The sequence below is a fragment of the Hyperoodon ampullatus genome (genome assembly GCF_949752795.1).
Source record: "Hyperoodon ampullatus genome assembly, chromosome: 8".
NCBI lineage: Eukaryota > Metazoa > Chordata > Mammalia > Artiodactyla > Ziphiidae > Hyperoodon > Hyperoodon ampullatus.
In genome coordinates, this window is record NC_136921.1 from 39,665,645 (window position 1) to 39,687,528 (window position 21,884).

At 37.5% G+C, this 21,884-nt stretch overlaps 1 protein-coding gene across 1 annotated transcript in view; it reads right to left on the reverse strand.

Moving 5' to 3' along the window:
* CCDC150 (coiled-coil domain containing 150) overlaps positions 1-21,884 on the reverse strand; it is a gene marked incomplete at its 5' end in the record, with an annotated part of 90,743 nt that overhangs the window by 40,351 nt on the left and 28,508 nt on the right. Inside the window, 3 exon segments of the mRNA XM_079709617.1 lie at positions 1,584-1,667; positions 7,078-7,080; positions 7,083-7,193. Of these exon segments, the coding sequence (XP_079565743.1) occupies positions 1,584-1,667; positions 7,078-7,080; positions 7,083-7,193 (198 nt within the window).

Genomic DNA, 21,884 nt, shown 5'->3' on the forward strand with positions numbered 1-21,884 from the left:
ATGTGGAACCTAGAAAAATGGTACAGATGAACCAGTTTGCAGGGTAGAAATAGAGACACAGATGTAGAGAACAAACATATGGACACCAAGGGGGGAAAGCAGCTGGGGCGGGTGGTAAAAAAAAAAAAAAGAAAAAAAAAAGAATTCTTTTTTACACTTCAAAAAGTTAAACATGGTCCCGAATAGGAATATCTACAGAAACAGAGAGTAAATTAGTGGTTGCCAGAGGCTAGGGAAGGGGAGAATGGGGAATGACTGCTAGTGAGTACAGGGCTTCTTTTTATCACGATGAAAATGTTCTGGAATTAGACAGTGGTAATGATTCCACAACTTTGTGAATGTACTATAAACCACTAAATTTTACACTTTAAACGTGAATTATATCTCAATAAACCCATTATTTTAGGGGGAAAAAAACCCCAACCTTCATAGCAGCATTATTTACAAAAGCCAAGATATGGAATCAACCTAAGGGTCTATCAATAGATGACTGGATAAAGAAGATGTGAGAATATATATATATATTCTCTCTCTTTCTCTCTCTCTATATATACATATACATACGTGTACGTATATATACACAGACACACACACATATATATATAGAGAGAATATTAGTCAGCCATAAAAAGGAATGAAATCTTGCCATTTGCAACAACATGGATAGACCTGAAAGGTATTATACTTAGTGAAATAAGTCAGACAAAGAAAGACAAATATTATATGTTAGCACTTATATGTGGAATCTAAAGAATAAAACAAAGCAATGAAAATAACAAAACAGAGACAGACTCACAGAAATAGAGAAAAAACTAGGGGTTATCAGTGGGGGAAAGGAAGGTGGGAGGGGCAAAACAGGGGTAGGGGATTAAGAGGTACAAACTACTATGTATAAAATAAACAAGCTACAAGGACTGATTGTTCAGTACAGGGAATATAGCCAATATTTTATAATAACTTTAAATGGAATATGATCTATAAAAGTATTGAGTCACTCTGTTGTACACCTGAAACTAATGTAATACTGTAAATCAACTATACTTCGATAAAGAAAGAGAGAACATAGGCTTTCTACATTGGCAGCAAATGACCATGCATAAAATAATTATAATAAAGTTTTATACTGTCACAGAATGAGCCTTGGCTTCACAATTTTAGGTTTCAGTATTATATTATAGGTGTGTAAATAGAAGTCACCTGGATTTGAATGAGGGACCAAACTTAGGGAGGCTTAAAAACTTGTCCAAAGTTATAGAATTAGTAAATGACAGAGCTAAGTCCTCTCAAAATCCAGCAAAATTTAGCTTGACAACTGGCATTAAGAAATTAGAAAACAAGGGCTTCCCTGGTGGCGCAGTGGTTGAGAGTCCGCCTGCCGATGCAGGGGACGCGGGTTTGTGCCCCGGTCCGGGAAGATCCCACATGCCGCGGAGCCGCTGGGCCCGTGAGCCATGGCCGCTGAGCCTGCGCATCCGGAGCCTGTGCTCGGCAACGGGAAAAGCCAGAGCAGTGAGAGGCCGCGTACCGCAAAAAAAAAAAAAAAAGAAATTAGAAAACAAAAATCAAAAAACAAAATCTCATACCTGTAGTCTTCCCTTTTCATAGGCCAGTTTATTTTTACTCTCAGTAATTTTTCCCAAGACATTTTCCACCTGCTGTTGGGCAAGCTGATAAAGCAAACACAGGTATCAGTACCTCTAGGCATAGAATGAATAATCATTTTCTTTCTTAAGTATTTATACCCTTACTATTTCTAAAGTTATGAATCCAGGATTCATATTTATTTGCTACTGCTATCTCTTAGTCTGTCTTTAGACAGCTGATCATAGTGTAATATGAAACATGTAGAGAGACTGCTAATGAAAATATGAGTGCCTTAGGACTCACTGTTGTTCTTTGTTTCCTAATTCTGTTTTTGTTATGTCAAGTATTCCTTTGTAGTTGCAACCTAACCCAGATGTGGGGTGGTTTTATCAGTGGTTGCAGATATGCAGTTTGAGGATTATATGCAGTCGGCCCGCTGTATCCACAGGTTCCACATCCACTGGTTAAACCAACTGTGGATCAAAAATATTCAGGAAAAATTAATTTCCAGTAAGTTCCAAAAAGCAAAACTTGAATTTGCCACACACGGGCAACTGACAACTATTTAAATAGCATTACATTGTGTTAGGTATTATAAGTAATCTAGAGATGATTTAAAGTATATGGAAGGATGTGCATAGATTATATGCAAATATCACACCATTTTATATAAGGGACTTGAGCATCCACAGATTTTGGTATCTGGGGGGTCCTGGAACCAATCCCCCACAGATACTGAGGGATGATTGTAGTTATTTAAGACAATGGGAGCTACAAATGATCACAACCATTTGGTCAATAACAGACACCTCAGTTACCATAGTAAAAGGCAGTAAAAAAAGAAAAAAAAAACTGAAAAAAAAAACAAAAGAAATGTTTGTCGGAAACTCCAACATTGTTTGATCAAGTACTCAACATAATGTTATCTAGGACAAACATTACTGAAGTCTCTATATTTCATGAAATTACATATTTAATCATTCAAACAGCCTTTAATAATGAGAGGTTTTTTTTTGTTTGTTTGTTTGTTTTGCGGTACGCAGGCCTCTCCCTGTTGTGGCCTCTCCCGTTGTGGAGCACAGGCTCCGGATGCTCAGGCTCAGCAGCCATGGCTCACGGGCCCAGCCGCTCCGCGGCATGTGGGATCTTCCTGGACCGGGGCACAAACCCGTATCCCCTGCATCGGCAGGCGGACTCTCAACCACTGCGCCACCAGGGAAGCCCTGGGATTATGTTTTGATCAAGCCTTCAGCAGAAAATATATGACAAGGATGGCCAATAATGCTACAAAAACAAAGCTACACCATAACCATAAAAGCTGAATTATTTAAAACTTAAAATTCAGTTCCAAGTCCTATAAATCAAGGTGCCCAATGTGCTGCAAAATGTAGGTATAGCTTATAAAAAGTCAAGAGCCAGATTTAACCAAAAATATGCTAGCTATTACAAATAAAAACACTCAAAAATAACTTTGTTTGCCTTCTTGGAATGTGGAAGGCTTTTTATTTTTTTAAATAACTTGGATAGTCTGGGTCTCTTATAAAATGTGTCCAAGAATTTTTAAAATAATGGCACTTTTTTCCTCAATAACATTCCCTCTTTTAGGCAAAGGCATAAAGAATTCTATTACTCTTTCAAATACACTTTTAAAATAATTTCCTTTTTGCCACCCAAGAGAACACTAATGCACTGATAAGTGAAAACTAAGAAAAATCAAAATGTGATACTGTTTGACACAAAGTCACTTATTTAAATTTATGACAAACAAAAATAAATTGTTCCAGTTGCTAAAGGAAAGTAGATGTTAAGGCAGTAACTTAAATTACTGTTTTCAGATTATTTAAATAGGCCCTGTACTTAAGAAAATTGGTGGAACACCAAAAATTAGAGAGAGACCACTTAAATGAGTGAATATCTCAGATTCTGAGTTGTGGAATGCAGAACTCAATGTAACCTTTGCTTAAATAATCTTGGCAATATACTATAAAAATTATTAATATACAGAGCAAAACAGAAACTGGAGAATCACCTGAGAAACAGCATACAAAGAAAAATGCTAATGGTTAGAATATACATTTTAACTCAAGCACAAAAACATCACTCCTTGGAAAAGCAGGAAGCGAACACAGAAAGAATTATCTTAAGATATGAAAGGTAGGTTGACAAGGATCAACAGTAAGCCACAAAGTGATTTCTAAAATAATTTTAAAAATCTGGGTAAACTCTAAAAGTTAGCAGAAGCTGTTAGAAGGATACATAAAACCAAGAGATAGTAGCATCTTGGTAAAGCTGTTTTATAAGTAGATTGTTAAGTACGAATTTTATTCAAAATGTTTAACAACCAGTATGACATAGCCCCCCCCCCCCGGAAATGGAACCAACTGTCACCCTCACAAGTATACACTGACTGAATGTCACCCTAGTTTTAAGAAATACTACATTTAATACATTGTTTAATTTCAAGTCATTATAATCCTAGTTGTGTATGCAACTAATTCTACTTCTGTCTGGTGCTACCATTTGAAAATGTATGTTTAAAATACAAATGAGAAGTGGGGCAAATAGTCAGTTAACTTGAATCCAGGAATAGTAACCTTCTCACATTTGGATCTTTTCTCATTGTGTTTCCCTGCATGACTGCCTGTGGTAACGGACTTAAATTACACCATTATTCATAGCAAACAGACTTGTGGTTGCCAAGGGGGAGGGGAGAATGGAGGAGGGAGGGAGTGGGAGTTTGGGGTTAGCAGATGCAAACTATTATATATAGAATATATAAACAACAAGGTCCTACTGTATAGCACAGGGAACTATATTCAATATCCTGTGATAAACCACATGGAAAAGAATATTTAAAAATATAAAAGTATAGCCGAGTCACTTTGCTGTACAGCAGAAATTAACACAACATTGTAAATCAACTATATTTCAATAAAAAAATTTAAAAATTACACAGTCATTAAAGGCTGAAATGGCAAACATAAACCTAAAATTAGGAAGTGTGAGAAAAAGAAGAAATTATATTTATACAAGTATACTGTATATGTTGGCCCTGTGAGGGGCACTTTACTCGCAGTATGACATTTAATCCTCACAGCCTGGTAAGACAGACATGACCCTCTTTGTGCTCTACCCAATCAACATTTCTTAAACACCTATTATGTATTAGGCGTTACGGTAGGCAAGGGAGTATACAGATGAGCAACTACTCTTCTTGCATTAGAAGAGAGTGAAGGCAGATGCATAAGCAGGCCAATTTCTAACTTAGCAGTTAGAAATGTAGTAACTATTTTGATATGGGTTTGCACAGTAGAACCCCACAGTTAGGGCAGATACCCTTGGTGCTGAAGGCCATAGAGGTTAAGAACTTGCCCAGGTCCCACAGTAAATGGATCTGAGTATTGTAACCAGGTCTGAATTTAAATCTGTGGTGTGGCATACACAACACACATTCATATGTATATCTCTAAAAATCAGTAAGAGGTTATACTAGAGGGTAGTTTTTATTGAGAATTTCAAGTGTTAATTCTCAATGAACAATAGGTTTAATGACATTGCTCGGATTGAAAAAAAAAAAAGTTCTTAACCTCTTTCCTCAAGACTCATACAGGGCTTCCCTGGTGGCGCGGTGGTTGAGAGTCCGCCTGCCGATGCAGGGGACACGGGTTCGTGCCCCGGTCCGGGAAGATCCCACATGCCGTGGAGCGGCTGGGCCCGTGAGCCATGGCCGCTGAGCCTGCGCGTCCGGAGCCTGTGCTCCGCAACGGGAGAGGCCACAACAGTGAGAGGCCTGCGTACCGCAAAAAAAAAAAAAAAAAAAAAAAAAAGACTCATACAGCCAAGTGAAGCACTTCTAGGCAGGTTTGGTCAGAGAAGATTCTATGCATAGACATATAAGCTGGAATTGAGGTATGGGATATCACTGGGAGACCTTAATCAAGAGATGCTGTGGACAGGCAAGAATCAACATTGAGCAAATCACTCGCAAGACCTGTCAAAGTCACTAATAGGATAAGGCCACAGGCCTGCTCACTGGCAGTAGAGGCATGAAAGAATCATGCAGACTGAGATATGGTCTTCCAGAGAGACCCAAACCAGGTGGGTGGATAAGCCCAGCTGAGGCCTGGCCAACAGGAAAGGACATGAATGAATCTTTAATCTTGGGGGAGGGAGGCGTGGTTTGAGACAATACCAGGAATTAGAGCTAATGCACCTTGTTGCTCTGATAGAAACTTACAGGCTTTCTTCTGAGACAGTTGATACTAAGAATTCAATAAATGTTAGAATGCTCTACATGCTTTACATGTATTAACTTACTTAACCTCAACCACCTACTAATAATAGTATGATTATCCCCATTTTGAGAGATTAAGAAACTCAGGCTCCGAGAGGTTAAAGATCACACCCAAGGTCACAGCCAAAATTGAAACATAGATAGTCTGGATCTAAAGCCATGAAAATGTAAGAGTATTTATACATATATTTTTAATTTTTATTTATTTATTTATTTTTGGCTGTATGGGGTCTTCGTTGCTGCGCACGGGCTTTCTCTAGTTGCAGTGAGCGGGGGCTACTCTTCATTGGGGTGTATGAGCTTCTCATTGCGGTGGCTTCTCTTTGTTGCAGAGTATAGTCTCTAGGCATGCGGGCTTCAGTAGTTGTGGCACGAGGGCTCAGCAGTTGTGGCTCGCGGGCCCTAGAGCGCAGGCTCAGTAGTTGTGGCACACGGGCTTAGTTGCTCCGCGGCATGTGGGATCTTACTGGACCAGGGCTTGAACCCGTGTCTCCTGCATTGGCAGGCGGATTCTTAACCACTGCACCACCAGGGAAGTCCCAGGATTTAGATTTAGTCTCTGTAATTTTTTATAGTTGAAGTAATGAGCAGCTTATGACAGAGTTTGAAAGAATTTAGTTCAGATTAAGGCAGACTTCACAACAGGGCCTTCTTTGGAATTTTGAAAGATGATTTGCATGTTATAGAAGCAATGGCTAATTCTTTCTCAAGTATTCAGAAGCACATGGAAAACTTATTAGCTGTTTAACATAACAATCATCTCTTTAAATCTCCTTCATCCGGAGATGTTTTAAGAATTCTACCATTTATTTGTAATGGATTGACCTTGTCAAGTAGCTTTTAGGAATCGAACTTACTATTGATTTCCTAATGGATGGAACTGTCAGAAAGAGAAAAAAAATACAAGTTTGTTCCTCACAATTTATGGAAAAGAAAATATTTTAAAACGTTAGAAATATTGGTGCTTTTCAGCATTATAGATCATCTGTGTAGGCAGACATTTAAAGGCTGTCTTAAACTCTTGTTTTCCTAAATCCTGTATTGTCTGAATACCATAGGGCTCTCTGACATATTTAGCCTGCATTATTCAGACTTGTGATAATTATCAAAAAAAAAAATGAAGGAAACCCATCTCCTGATTTCTGATTGTTTTTCAAACTCATAGTCATTAGTTGCTACTTTAGACTGACTTTTTATACCCCCAATGGTAATCAGAAGTTGCTTGCTCAAGTTCTAGGGAAGCAATTTGATCTGCCAGTTGCTTATTCTTTTCCTCTACAGTCTGCAGGTTGCGGGTTAATGCATTTATGCCTACCTTTAGAAGAAAACAGAGAAAAGAATTCTATGCCAGGTCCAAAAATATTATCTTGTTTTTTTTGTTGTTGTTTTTTGTTTGTTTGTTTGTTTTTTGCCGTACGCAGGCCTCTCACTGTTGTGGCCTCTCCCATTGCGGAGCACAGGCTCCGGACGTGCAGGCTCAGCGGCCATGGCTCATGGGCCTAGCCGCTCCACGGCATGTGGGATCTTCCCGGACCGGGGCACGAACCCGTGTCCCCTGCATCAGCAGGCGGACTCTCAACCACTGCGCCGCCAGAGAAGCTCTTATCTTGTTTTTAAAATGACATTTTTAACTGTAAAATAAATGGTATCTTATGAATATGTTTCCCTGCTTTTTAGTTGTCTTTAGCAGGAGAGTTATTACAAATTGCATAGTGTACATTTACTAGAAGTGAAAGTCCTTCTGGTACTTGGTACCTATTTATATATTAACTTGAGCATATAAATATAGAGGCAAAAATACTCCAGAAAATATTAGCAAAATGAATCCAGCAATATATAAAAGGATAACAAATCAGGACTAAGTGTAGTTTATTCCGGTAACACAAGGCTTGTTCAACATTCAAAATTAATTACTATAATTCACCACATCAATAGACTATAGAAGAAAAACCATATGACCATCTCAATAGACACAGAAAAAGCATTTCACAAAATTCAAATTAATTTATGATAAAACGCCAGTAACCTAGAAATGAAAGGGAACCATCTCTATGTGATCAATTATGTCTGTAAAAACCTACAACCAATATCAGTATTGGTGGAAGACTGAATGTTTTCCCCTAAGACTGGGAAAAAGGCAAGGATATCTGCTCTTGCCATTCCTATTCAGTATCATATGGGAGGCCTTAGCTGGTCCAACAAGGTTAAGAAAAAGTAATAAAAAGCATAGAAATTGGCAAGGGAGAAATAAAACTGTCTCTACTTACAACAGACATGATAGTCTACATAGGAAATCCCAAAGAATCTACAAAAGAAATCCTAGAATAAGTGAGTTTAGTAAGGTTGAAGGATACAAGGTCAAATCAATTGTATTTCTATATATTAGCAACAAACAATTGGAAATTGATATTTCCTAAAAGTTCCATTTATAACAGCACCAAAATCCATGAAATCCTTAGGTACAAATCTAAGAAAAAATATGTCCAATATTTGACATGCTGAAAATTACAGTATGCTGACAAGACAAATCAAAAGCCTAAATAAAATGGAGAGACATACTGTGTCCCTGTATTAGGAAGATACAATATTGCTAAGATGTCAATTCTCTCTAATCCCAATTTAAATTTTGTGGGATAATTTACCAGTGTCCACCCTTTGGTGGGGTCTAGACTGTGAGGCTAGAAAAAAATGCCCTGTAAGAAATGCTAAAGGGAGCTCTTCAGGCTGAAATAAAAGGGGATTAGATAATAACTGGAATTCACATAAAGAAATAAAGGGTACCAGAAAATGTAGCAACATAGGTACATGTAGAAGACATATAAATATGTAGTTTTTGTTTGTAACTCAGTTATCTATAAATCAAAAATATATAGTAAAAGAAAGGTTAAGGGAATTAAAATAGTGCACCAGAAATATCTACTTAACACAAAGGAAGGCAATACTGGAGAAACAGAGGAACAAATATCACATAAAACATATATAAAAATAGTAAAGTGGCAGATGTAAATCCTACCTTATGGGTAATTATGTTAAATATTAATGGATTAAACACTCCAACTAAGAAGCAGAGACAGGCAGAATAAATTTTTTAAAAGACCCAACTGTATGCTGTTTATAAGAGACACACTTTAGATCCAAAGACACAAATGGGTTGAAAATAAAAGGATGGGAAAAGATGTATGATGTAAACAGTAATCTGAAAAGAGCTGGAGTGGCTACACTAACATGAGACAAAGTAGATATTAAGACAAAAATCTGTGAGATAAAGAAGGACATTATAGGGTTTCCCTGGTGGCGCAGTGGTTCAGAGTCCGCCTGCCGATGTAGGGGACACGGGTTCGTGCCCCAGTTCGGGAAGATCCCACATGCTGCAGAGCAGCTGGGCCCATGAGCCATGGCCGCTGAGCCTGCGCATCCAGAGCCTGTGCTCCACAATGGGAGAGGCCACAACAGTGAGAGGCCCACAAACCAAAAAAAAAAAAAAAAAAAAAAAAAAGGACATTATATATTGAAAAAAGGATCAACCCATTAAGAAGATAACATTTATAAATGCATTTGCATCTAACAACACAACCCCAATGAAGCAAAAACAATACAGCAAAAACTGACAGAATTGAAGGGAGAAATAACAATTCAACACTAACAGTTGAAGACTTCAATATCCCTCTTTCAATAATAGGTGGAACAGTTAGATGATCAATGAAGAAACAGCTGATGACTTGAACAACACTATAAAGCAACTGGACCTAACAGACATCTTTAGAACACTCCGTCAAACAATAATAGAATACACGTTTTTCTCAAGTGCACACGAAGCATGCTCTAGGATATACCACATGTTAAACCATAAAACAACTCTCAAATCTGAAAGGACTGAAATTATATAAAGTATGTTCTCCAACAACAATGAAATAAAATTAAATGAATAAAAGAAGGAAATTTGGAAAATTCACATATATGGGGAAATCAACAACATATTTCTAAATAATCAATGGGTCAAAGAGGAAATTACAAAGGAAATTAAAGAATATTTTGAGATGAATGAAAATGAAAATATAACATGATAAAATGTATGGTATGCAGCTAAAGTGGTGCTTAGAGGGAAATCTGTAGCTGTATAAACTTATATTTTAAAAAAGAAATATCTCATATCAATAACCTAAGCATCCATCTTAAGAACCTAGAAAAAGAAAATTAAACTCAAAGCAAGCAAAAGGAAGAAAATAATAAGGATTATAGCAGAAATAAAACAGAGGCTAGAAAAACAATAGAGAAAATCAGTAAAACCAGAAGTTGGTTCTTTGACAAGATCAACAAAATTGACAAACCGCTGTGGTATTAACCAAGAAAAAAATATAAAGAATACACAAATTGCTAAAATTAGAAATGAAAGAAGAGACATTGTATTGAACTCCCAGAAATTAAAAAGGGGCTACTATGAACAACTGTATGCCAATAAATTACATAGCCTAGATGAAATGGACAAATTCCTAGAAAGACCCAAATGACTAAAACTCAAAAACAAAGTAGAAATATGAATTGAACTATAACAAATAAAGAGACTGGATCAATAATAATAATAATTAAAAACAAAACACTCCCCACAAAGAAAAACCTAGAACCAGATGGCTTCACTGTTGAATTCTACAAAACACTGAAAGAATTAACACCAATCCCTCACAAAGTCTTCTTAAAATAGGAGAGAGAACACTATCAAATCATTTTAAGAGGCCAATATTATTGAATACCTTGATACCAAAACCAAAGATGTCACAAGAAAAAAAAAAAACTATGGGATAACCCTTATTAATATAGATTTTTAAATCCTCAACAAAATAATAGCAAGCCAAATCAAACAACATATGAAAAGGATTATACACCATGATCAAGTGAAATTTATCCCCCAAAGGAAAACTTGGTTCAACATTTGAAATCAATCAATGTAATACATCTTAGTAATAGAATAAAGGACAAAATCCACAAGATTATTCCAACAGATATAGAAAAAGCAACTGAACAAGTTCAACATATTTTCATGATAAAAATTCCCAACAAACTAGGAATAGAAGGGAATTTCCTCATCCTGATCATGGGCATTTAGGAAAAGCACACAGCTAACATCATACTTAATGGTGCCAAACTGAAAGCTAACCCTCTAAACTCAGGAACAAAACAAGGATGTCTGCTCTCATCACTTCTATTCAACCTCTCATGGCTGGAGGTTCTAGCCAAAGCAATTACACAAGAAAAAGAAACAAACAGCAACAAATTGGAAAGGAAAAAATAAAACTATCTCCATTTGCAGATGGCACAATCTTATATAGAGAAAATATATACTCTATTGTTAAGATCACAATACTCTCCAAATTGATCTACAGGATCATACAAACCCTATCAAAATCCCAGCTCCTCTTTTTTTGCAGAAATGGAAAATCTGATCCTGAAATTCATATAGACATGCAAGGATCCAGAATAGCCAGAACAATCTCAAAAAAAATAAAGTTGGAGGGCTCACACATCTCAATTTTAAAACTTATTACAAAGCTACAGTAATCAACACCATGTGGTACTGGCATACGTACAGTCATATATATCAATGCAATGGAATTGAGAGTCCAGAAATAAGCCCATGCATCTATGGTTAACTAGATTTTGACAAGGGAGCCAAGATCATTCAATAGAAAGAACAGTCTTCCAACAAATCGTCTTGGGATAACTGGATATCCACAGGCAAAATAATGGAGTTAAACCTCTACCTCATACCACATATAAAATTTAACACAAAATGGATCAAAGACCAAAATGTAATCTGTAAAACTATAAAATTTTTAGAATAAAAAATGGGTGCAGGATGACAGTTGCAAGATGGGGGAGTAGGACATGAGCTCACTCCTTCATATAAAAACACCAAAATCACAACTAACTGCTGAACAACCATAGAAAATAAAACACTAGAACCTACCTAAAGAGATACCCTACATCCAAAGACAAAGAGGAAGCCACAGCGAGATGGTAGGAGGGGCACAACTGCAATAAAATCAAATCCCATACCCACTGGGTGGGCGACCCACAAACTAGAAAGTAATTATACCTGAAAAGGTCTCCCACAGGACTGAAAGTTCATAGCCCCATGTCAGCCTTCCCAGCGTGGGGGCCTGGTAAGAGGAGGAAGAGCCCCCAGAGAATCTGGTTTTGAAGGCCAGCGGGGTTTGATCGCAGGAATTCCACAGGACTGGGGAAACAGAAACTCCACTCTTGGAGGGCACAGATAAGGTCTCATGTGCACCAGGACCCAGGGAAAAAAAGCAGTGACTTCATAAGAGACTAGGCCAGACCTACCTGCTAGTATTGGAGGGTCTCCTGGAGAGGCAGGGGAGGTGATATGGCTCACTGCAGGTACAAAGACACTGGCAGCAGTAGTTGTGGGGAGTAATCATTAGCATGAGCACTCCTGGAGGCTGCCATTTCCTCCCAATGACGTAGCCCCACCCAACAGCCTGTAGGCTCCAGTGCTGGGACGCCTCAGGCCAAACAACCAACAGGGTGGGAATACAGTCGTACCCATCAGCAGACAGGCTGCTTAAAGTCTTCCTGGGCATGGCCCTGCCGAGAGGGACAAGAACCAGCTCTACTCACCAGTGGGCAGGAACCAGGAAGCCTGCACAAGCCTCTTAGACAGCCTCATCCACCAGAGGGCAGACAGCAGAAGCAAGAAGAACTACAATCCTGCAGCTTGCGGAATGGAAACCGCAATCACAGAAAGTCAGACAAAACGAGACGGCAAAGGAATATATCCCAGATGAAAGAAAAAGATAAAACACCAGAAGAACAACTAAGTGAAGTGGAGATAGGCCATCTACCGGAAAAAGAATTCAGAGTAATGATATTGAAGATGTTCCAGGATCTCAGGAAAAGAATGGAGGCACAGACTGAGAAGATACAAGAAATGTTTAAAAAAGACATAGAAGAACTAAAGACCAAACAAACAGAGATGAACAATACAATAACTGAAATGAAAAATACACTAGAAGGAATCAATAGCAGAATAACTGAGGCAGAAGAATGGATAAATGAGCTGGAAGACAGAATGGTGGAAATCACTGCTATGGAGCAGAATAAAGAAAAAAGAATGAAAAGAAATGAAGACAGTCTAAGAGACTTCGGGACAACATTAAATGCACCAACATTCACATTATAGGCCTCCCAGAAGAAGAATAGAGAGAGAAAGGACCTTTGAAAATATTTGAAGAGATAATAGCTGAAAACTTCCCTAACATGGAAAAGGAAACAGTAACCCAAGTCCAGGAAGCAGAGAGACTCCCAGGTAGGATGAACCCAAGGAGGAATATGCCAGGACACACAGTAATCAAACTGACAAAAATTAAAGACAAAGAAAAGATATTAAAAGCAACAAGGGAAAAGCAACAAATAACATACAAAGGAATTCCCGTAAGGTTATCAAGTGATTTCTCAGGAGAAACTCTGCAGGCCAGAAGGGAGTGGCAAGATATATTTAAAGTGATTAAAGGCAAGAACCTAAAACCAGGAATACTCTACCCACCAAGGCTCTCATTCAGATTTGAAGGAGAAATCAAAAGCTTTATAGACGAGCAAAAGCCAAGAGAATTCAGCACCACCAGACCAGCTTTGCAACAAATGCTAAAGGAACTTCTCTAGGTGGAAAAGAAAAGGCCACAACTAGAAACAAGAAAATTATGAATGGAAAGCTCAGCAGTAAAGGTAAACATGCAGTTAATGTAGGAAATCATCTGCACACAAATATGATATCAAAACCAGTAACTGTGAGAAGAGGAGAGCACAAATGCAGGATATTGGAATTGCATTTGAAATTAAAAGACTAGCAACTTAAAGCAATCTTCTTTATATATAGACTGCTATATCAAAAGCTCATGGGAACCATAAACTGAAAATCTGCAATAGATACACACAAAAAAGAAAAAGGAATCGAAACACAACATTAAAGGTAGTCATCAAATCACAAGATAAGAGAACAAAAGAGGAAGGAAAGAAGAAAGACCTACAAAAACAAATCCAGGGAATTCCCTGGTGGTCCAGTGGTTAGGACTTGGCATTTTCACTGCCATGTCCCAAGTTCAATCCCTGGTCAGGGTACTAAGATTTCAGAAAACAAGGGGTGCAGCCAAAAAACACCACAAAAAACCCCAAATCCAAAACAATTATGAAAATGGCAAGAGGAACACATATATTGATAATTACCTTAAATGTAAATGTATTAAATGCTCCAACCAAAAGACCCAGACTGGCTGAATGGATACAAAAACAAGATCCGTATATATGTTGTCTATAAGAGACTCACCACAGATCTAGGGACACATACAGACTGAAATTGAGAGGATGGAAAAAGATATTCCATGCAAATAGAAATCAAAAGAAAGCTGAAGTAGCCATACTCATATCAGACAAAATAGACTTTAAAATAAAGACTGTTACAAGAGATAAAGAAGGACACTACATAATGATCAAGAGATCGATCTAAGAAGAAGCTATAACAATCGAAAACATATATGTACCCAACATAGGAGCACTCCAATATATAAGGCAAATACTAACAGCCATAAAAGGAGAAATTGACAGTAATACAATAATAGTGGGGGACTTTAACACCCCACTTTCATCCAAAACAGATCATCCAGAAAGAAAATCAATAAGGAAACAAAGGCCTTAAATGACACATTAGACCAGATGGACCTAACTGATATTTATAGAGCATTTCATTCAAAAGCAGCAGAGTAAACATTCTTCTGAAGTGCACATGGAACATTCTCCAGGACTGATCACAAAGCAAGTCTTGGTAACTTTAAGGAAATTGAAATCATATCAAGCATCTTTTCCAACCACAATGCTATGAGATTAGAAATAAACTACAAGAAAAAACTGTAAAAAACACAAACATGTGGAGGCTAAACAATATGTTACTAAACAACCGATGGACCACTGAAGAAATCAAAGAGGAAATAAAACAATACTAACAGACAAATGAAAACCAAACCACAATGATCCAAAATCTATGGGATGCAGCAAAAGCAGTTCTAACAGGGAAGTTTCTAGCAATAAAATCTTACCTTAGGAAACAAGAAAAATCACATATAAACAACCTAACCTTACACCTAAAGCAACTAGAGAAAGAAGAACAAACAAAACCCAAAGTTAGTAGAAGGCAAAAAATTATAACGATCAGTGTGGAAAGAAATGAAATCGAGACAAAGAAAACAACAGGAAAGATCAATGAAACTAAAAGCTGGTTCTTTGAGAAGATAAACAAAATTGATAAACCTTTAGCCAGACTCATCGAGAAAAAGAGGGAGAGGGCTCCAATCAGTAAACTTAGATATGGCAAAGGAGAAGTTACAACAATCACCACAGAAATACAAAGGATCATAGGAGACTGCTAAAAGCAACTATATGCCAATAAAACAGGCAACCTAGAAGAAATGGACAAGTTCTTAGAAAAATATAATCTCCTAAGACTGAACCAGAAAGAAACAGAAAATATGAACAGACCAACCACAAGCCCTGAAATTAAAACTGTGCTTTAAAAACTCCCAACAAACAAAAGTCCAGGACCAGATGGCTTCACAGGCGACTTCTTTCAAACATTTAGAGAAGTGTTAACTCTTATCCTTCTGAAACTATTCCAAAACACTGCAGAGGAGGGAAGACTCGCAAACTCATTCTATGAGGCCACCATCACCCTGATACCAAAACCAGACAAAGATACCACAAAAAAGGAAAATTATAGGCCAATATCACTGATGAACACAGATGCAAAAATCCTCAACAAAATACTAGCAAACCAAATCCAACAATACATTAAAAGGATCATACACTACGATCAAGTGGAATTTATCCCAGGGATGCAAGGATTTTTCAGTCTCTAGAAATTAATCAGTGTGATACACCACATCAACAAATTGAAGAATAAAAACCATATGATCCTCTCAATAGATGCAGAAAAAGCTTTTGACAAAATTCAACACCCATTTATGATAAATACTCTACAGAAAGTGGGCATAGAGAGAACCTACCTCAACATAATAAAGACTGTATATGACAAACCTAAAGCTAACGTCATACTCAACTGTGAATAGCTGAAAACACCTCCCCTAAGATCAGGAACAAGACAAGGATGTCCACTCTCACCACTTTCATTCAACACAGTTTTGGAAGTCCTAGTCATGGTAATCAGAGAAGAAAAAGAAATAAAGGAATCAAAACTGGAAAAGAAGAAGTAAAACTGTCACTGTTTGCAGGTGTTTGCAGATACTATACATAGAAAATCCTAAAGATGCTACCAGAAAACTACTAGAGGTCATCAATGAATTCAGTCAAGTTTCAGGATACAAAATTAATACACAGAAATCTGTTGCATTTCTATACACTAACAATGAGAGATCAGAAGGAGAAATTAGGGAAACAATCCCAGTTACCATCATATTAAAAAGAATAAAACACCTAGGAATAAACTTACCTGAGGAGGCAAAAGACCATTATTCTGAAAACTGTAAGATGCTGATGAAAGAAATCAAAGATGACACAGATGGAAAGATATACCATGTTCTTGGATTGGAAGAAGCAATATTCTCAAAATGACTATACTACCCAAGAAAATCTACAGATTCGATGAAATCCCTACCAAATTACCAATGGCATTTTTCACAGAACTAGAACAAAAAATCTTAAAATCTGTATTGAGATACAAAAGACCCTGAATAGCCAAAGCACTCTTGAGAAAGAAAAACGAAGCTGGAGGAATCAGGCTCTCTGAGTTCAGACCATACTACAAAGCTACAGTAAACAAAACAGTATCATACTGGCACAAAAACAGAAATATAATTCAATGGAACAGGATAGAAAGCCCAGAAATAAACCACCCACCTATCATCAATTAATCTAGAACAAAGGAGGTAAAACTATACAATGGAGGAAAGATAGCCTCTTCAATAAGTGGTGCTGGGAAAACTGTACAGCTACATGTAAAAGAATGAAATCAGAACACTCCCTAACACCATACAGAAAAATAAAATCAAAATGGATTAAAGACCTAAATATAATACTGGACACTATAAAACTCTTAGAGGAAAACATAGGAAAAACACTCTTTGACATAAACCACAGCAAGATCTTTTTTGACCCACCTACTAGAGTAATGAAAATAAAAACAAAAATAAACAAATGGGACCAAATTAAACTCAAAAGCTTTTGAACAGCAAAAGAAACCATAAACAAAATGAAGACAACCCACAGAATGGGAGAAAATATTTGTAAACAATGCAACCGACAAGGGATTAGTCTTCAAAACATACAAACAGCTCATGCGGCTCCATACCAAAAAAAAGACCCAATCAAAAAATGGGCAGAAGACCTAAATAGACATTCCTCCAAAGAAGACATACAGATGGCCAAGAGGTACAGGAAAAGATGCTCAACACTGATAATTATTAGAGAAATGCAACTCAAAACTACAATGAGATATCTCCTCACACCAGTCAGAATGGCCATTATCAAAAAGTCTACAAACAATAAATGCTGAAGAGGGTGTGGAGAAAAGGGAACCCTCCTACACTGCTGGTGGAAATGTAAGTTGGTGCAGCCACTGTGGAGAACAATATGGAGGTTCCTTAAAAAACTAAAATTAGAACTACTATATGATCTAGGAATCCCACTCCTGGGCACATATCTGCAAAAAAACATGGTTTGACAGGATACATGCACCCCAATGTTCACTGCAGCGCTGTTTACAAGAGCCAAGACATGGAAGCAACCTAAATGTCCATCGACAGAGGAGTGGATAAAGAAGATGAGGTACATAAAAATAATGGAATATTACTCAGCCATTGAAAAGAATGAAATAATGCTATTTTCAGCAACATGGATGGAGTTGGAGATTATTATACTAAGTGAAGTAAGTCAGACAGAGAAAGACAAATATCATGATATTATATGTGGAATGTAAAAAAAAAAAAAAGATACAAATGAACTTATTTAAAAAACAGAAACAGGGCTTCCCTGGTGGCGCAGTGGTTGAGAGTCAGCCTGCCGATGCAGGGGACACGGGTTCATGCCCCGGTCCGGGAAGATCCCACATGCTGCGGAGCGGCTGGGCCCGTGAGCCACGGCCGCTGAGCCTGCGTGTCCGGAGCCTGTGCTCTGCAACGGGAGAGGCCACAGCAGTGAGAGGCCCGCGTACCGCAAAAAAAAAAAAAACAAACAAACAGAAACAGACTCACAGACTTAGAGAATGATCTTATGGTTACAGGGGGAAGGGTGGGGGAGGGGAGGGATTGGGAGTTTGGGACTGACATGTACACACTGCTATATTTAAAACAGATAACCAACAAAGACCTACTGTATAGCACAGGAAACTGTTCAATATTCTGTAATAACCTAAATGGACAAAGAATTTGAAAAAGAATAGGTACATGTATAACTTAATCACTTGGCTGTACACCTGAAACTAACACAACATTGTTAATCAACTATACTCCGATATAAAAACAAAACAAAACAAAAAGGTGTAAATCTTTGTGACCTTGGATCAGGCAACAGTTTCTCAGATGTGACACTTAAAGGAGAGGCAACCAAAGAAAAAGTTGATAAACTGGACTTTATAAAAATATAAAAATTTAAAAAGAACCCACAGAATGGGAGAAAAATATCTGCAAGTCACATATCTGATAAGGGTCTACCATCCAAGAACTCTTACAACTCAACAATTAAAAGACATTAAATAACCCACCTTAAAAATTGGTAAAGGATCTGAGTGGACAGCTCTCCAAAGAAGATATACAAATGGCCAATAAACACATAATAAGATGCTCAACATTATTAGCCATTAAGGAAATGCAAATCAAAACCAAAATGAGGTACCACTTTCATATTTACTAGGATGGCTATTATCAAAAAAACAAAACACAGGGCTCCCCTGGTGGCGCAGTGGTTGAGAGTCCACCTGCCGATGCAGGGGACACGGGTTCGTGCCCCGGTCCGGGAGGATCCCGCGTGCCGTGGAGCGGCTGGGCCCGTGGGCCATGGCCGCTGGGCCTGCGTGTCCAGAGCCTGTGCTCCGTGACGGGAGAGGCCACAGTGGTGAGAGGCCCGCATACCACACACACACACACACAAAAATAGGTGCTTCCCTGATGGTGCAGTGGTTAAGAATCTGCCTGCTATCCAAGGAGAAACACACTAAGACACATATTAATCGAACTACCAAAAATTAAATACAAAGAAAACATATTAAAAGCGGCAAGGGAAAAACAACAAATAACAGACAAAGGAATCCCCATAAGGTTAACAGCTGATCTTTCAGCAGAAACTCTGCAAGCCAGAAGGGACTGGCAGGACATATTTAAAGTGATGAAGGAGAAAAACCTACAACCAAGATTACTCTACCCAGCAAGGATCTCATTCAGATTTGATGGAGAAATTAAAACCTTTACAGACAATCAAAAGCTGAGAGAGTTCAGCACCACCAAACCAGCTTTACAGCAAAAGCTAAAGGAACTTCTCTAGGCAAGAAACACAAGAGAAGGAAAATACCTACAGTAACAAACCTAAAACAATTAAGAAAATGGAAATAGGAACATACATATGGATAATTACCTTAAATGTAAATGGAATAAATGCTCCCACCAAAAGACACAGACTGGCTGAATGGATACAAAAACAAGACCCATATATATGCTGTCTACAAGAGACCCACTTCAGACCTAGAGACACATACAGACTGATAGTGAGGGGATGGAAAAAGATATTCCATGCAAATGGAAATCAAAAGAAAGCTGGAGTAGCAATTCTCATATCAGACAAAATAGACTTTAAAATAAAGACTATTAGAAGAGACAAAGAAGGACATGACATAATGATCAAGGGACTGATCCAAGAAGAAGATATAACAATTGTAAATATTTATGCACCCAACATAGGAGCACCTCAATACATAAGGCAAATAGTAACAGCCATAAAAGGGGAAATCGACAGTAAAACAATCATAGTAGGGAACTTTAACACCCTACTTTCACCAATGGACACATCATCCAAAATGAAAGTAAACAAGGAAACACAAGCTTTAAATGATACATTAAACAAGATGGACTTAATTGATATTTATAGGACATTCCATCCCCAAAAAACACAGAATACACATTATTCTCAAGTGCTCATGGAACATTCTCCAGGATAGATCACACCTTGGGTCACAAATCAAGCCCTGGTAAATTTAAAAAATTTAAATTGTATCAAGTATCTTTTCCGACCACAACGCTACAAGACTAGATATCAATTACAGGAAAAGATCTGTAAAAAATACAAACACATGGACTCTAAACAATACACTACTTAATAACGAAGTGATCACTGAAGAAATCAAAGAGGAAATAAAAAAATACCTAGAAACAAATGACAATGGAAACACGACGACCCAAAACCAATGGGATGCAGCAAAAACTGTTCTAAGAGGGAAGTTTATAGCAATACAATCCTACCTTAAGATACAGGAAACATCTCGAATAAACAACCTAACCTTGCACCTAAAGCAATTAGAGAAAGAAGAACAAAAAACCCCAAAGGTTAGCAGAAGGAAAGAAATCATAAAGATCAGATCAGAAATAAATGAAAAAGAAATGAAGGAAACGATAGCAAAGCTCAACAAAACTAAAAGCTGGTTCTTTGAGAAGATAAACCATTAGCCAGACTCATCAAGAAAAAAAGGGAGAAGATTCAAATCAATAGAATTAGAAATGAAAAAGGAGAAGTAACAACTGACACTGCAGAAATACAAAAGATCATGAGAGATTACTACAAGCAACTCTATGCCAATAACATGGGCAACCTGGAAGAAATGGACAAATTCTTAGAAATGCACAACCTGCCAAGACGAAATCAGAAAGAAATAGAAAATATGAACAGACCAATCACAAGCACTGAAATTGAAACTGTGATTAAAAATCTTCCAACAAACAAAAGCCCAGGACCAGATGGCTTCACAGGCGAATTCTATCAAACATTTAGAGAAGAGCTAACACCCATCCTTCTCAAACTCTTCCAAAATATAACAGAGGGAGGAACACTTCCAAACTCATTCTACGTGGCCACCATCACCCTGATATCAAAACCAGACAAGGATGTCACAAAGAAAGAAAACTACAGGCCAATATCACTGATGAACATAGATGCAAAAATCCTCAACAAAATACTAGCAAACAGAATCCAACAGCATATAAAGAGGATCATACACCATGATCAAGTGGGGTTTATTCCAGGAATGCAAGAATTCTTCAATATATGCAAATCAATCAATGTGATACACCATATTAACAAACTGAAGGAGAAAAACCATATGGTCATCTCAATAGATGCAGAAAAAGCTTTCGACAAAATTCAACACCCACTTATGATAAAAACCCTCCAGAAAGTAGGCACAGAGGGAACTTTCCTCAACATAATAGAGGCCATATATGACAAACCCACAGCCAACATCATCCTCAATGGTGAAAAACTGAAAGCATTTCCACTAAGATCTGGAACAAGACAAGGTTGCCCACTCTCACCACTCTTCTTCAACATAGTTTTGGAAGTTTTAGCCACAGCAATCAGAGAAGAAAAGGAAATAAAAGGAATGCAAATCAGAAAAGAAGAAGTAAAACTGCCACTGTTTGCAGATGACATGATACTATACATAGAGAATCCTAAAGATGCTACCAGAAAACTACTAGAGCTAATCAATGAATTCGGTAAAGGAGCAGGATACAAAATTAATGCACAGATATCTCTGGCATTCCTATACACTAATGATGAAAAATCCGAAAGTGAAATCAAGAAAATACTCCCATTTACCATTGCAACACAAAGAATAAAATATCTAGGAATAAACCTACCTAAGGAGACAAAAGACCTGTATGCAGAAAACTATAAGACACTGATGAAAGAAATTAAAGATGATACAAATAGATGGAGAGATATATCA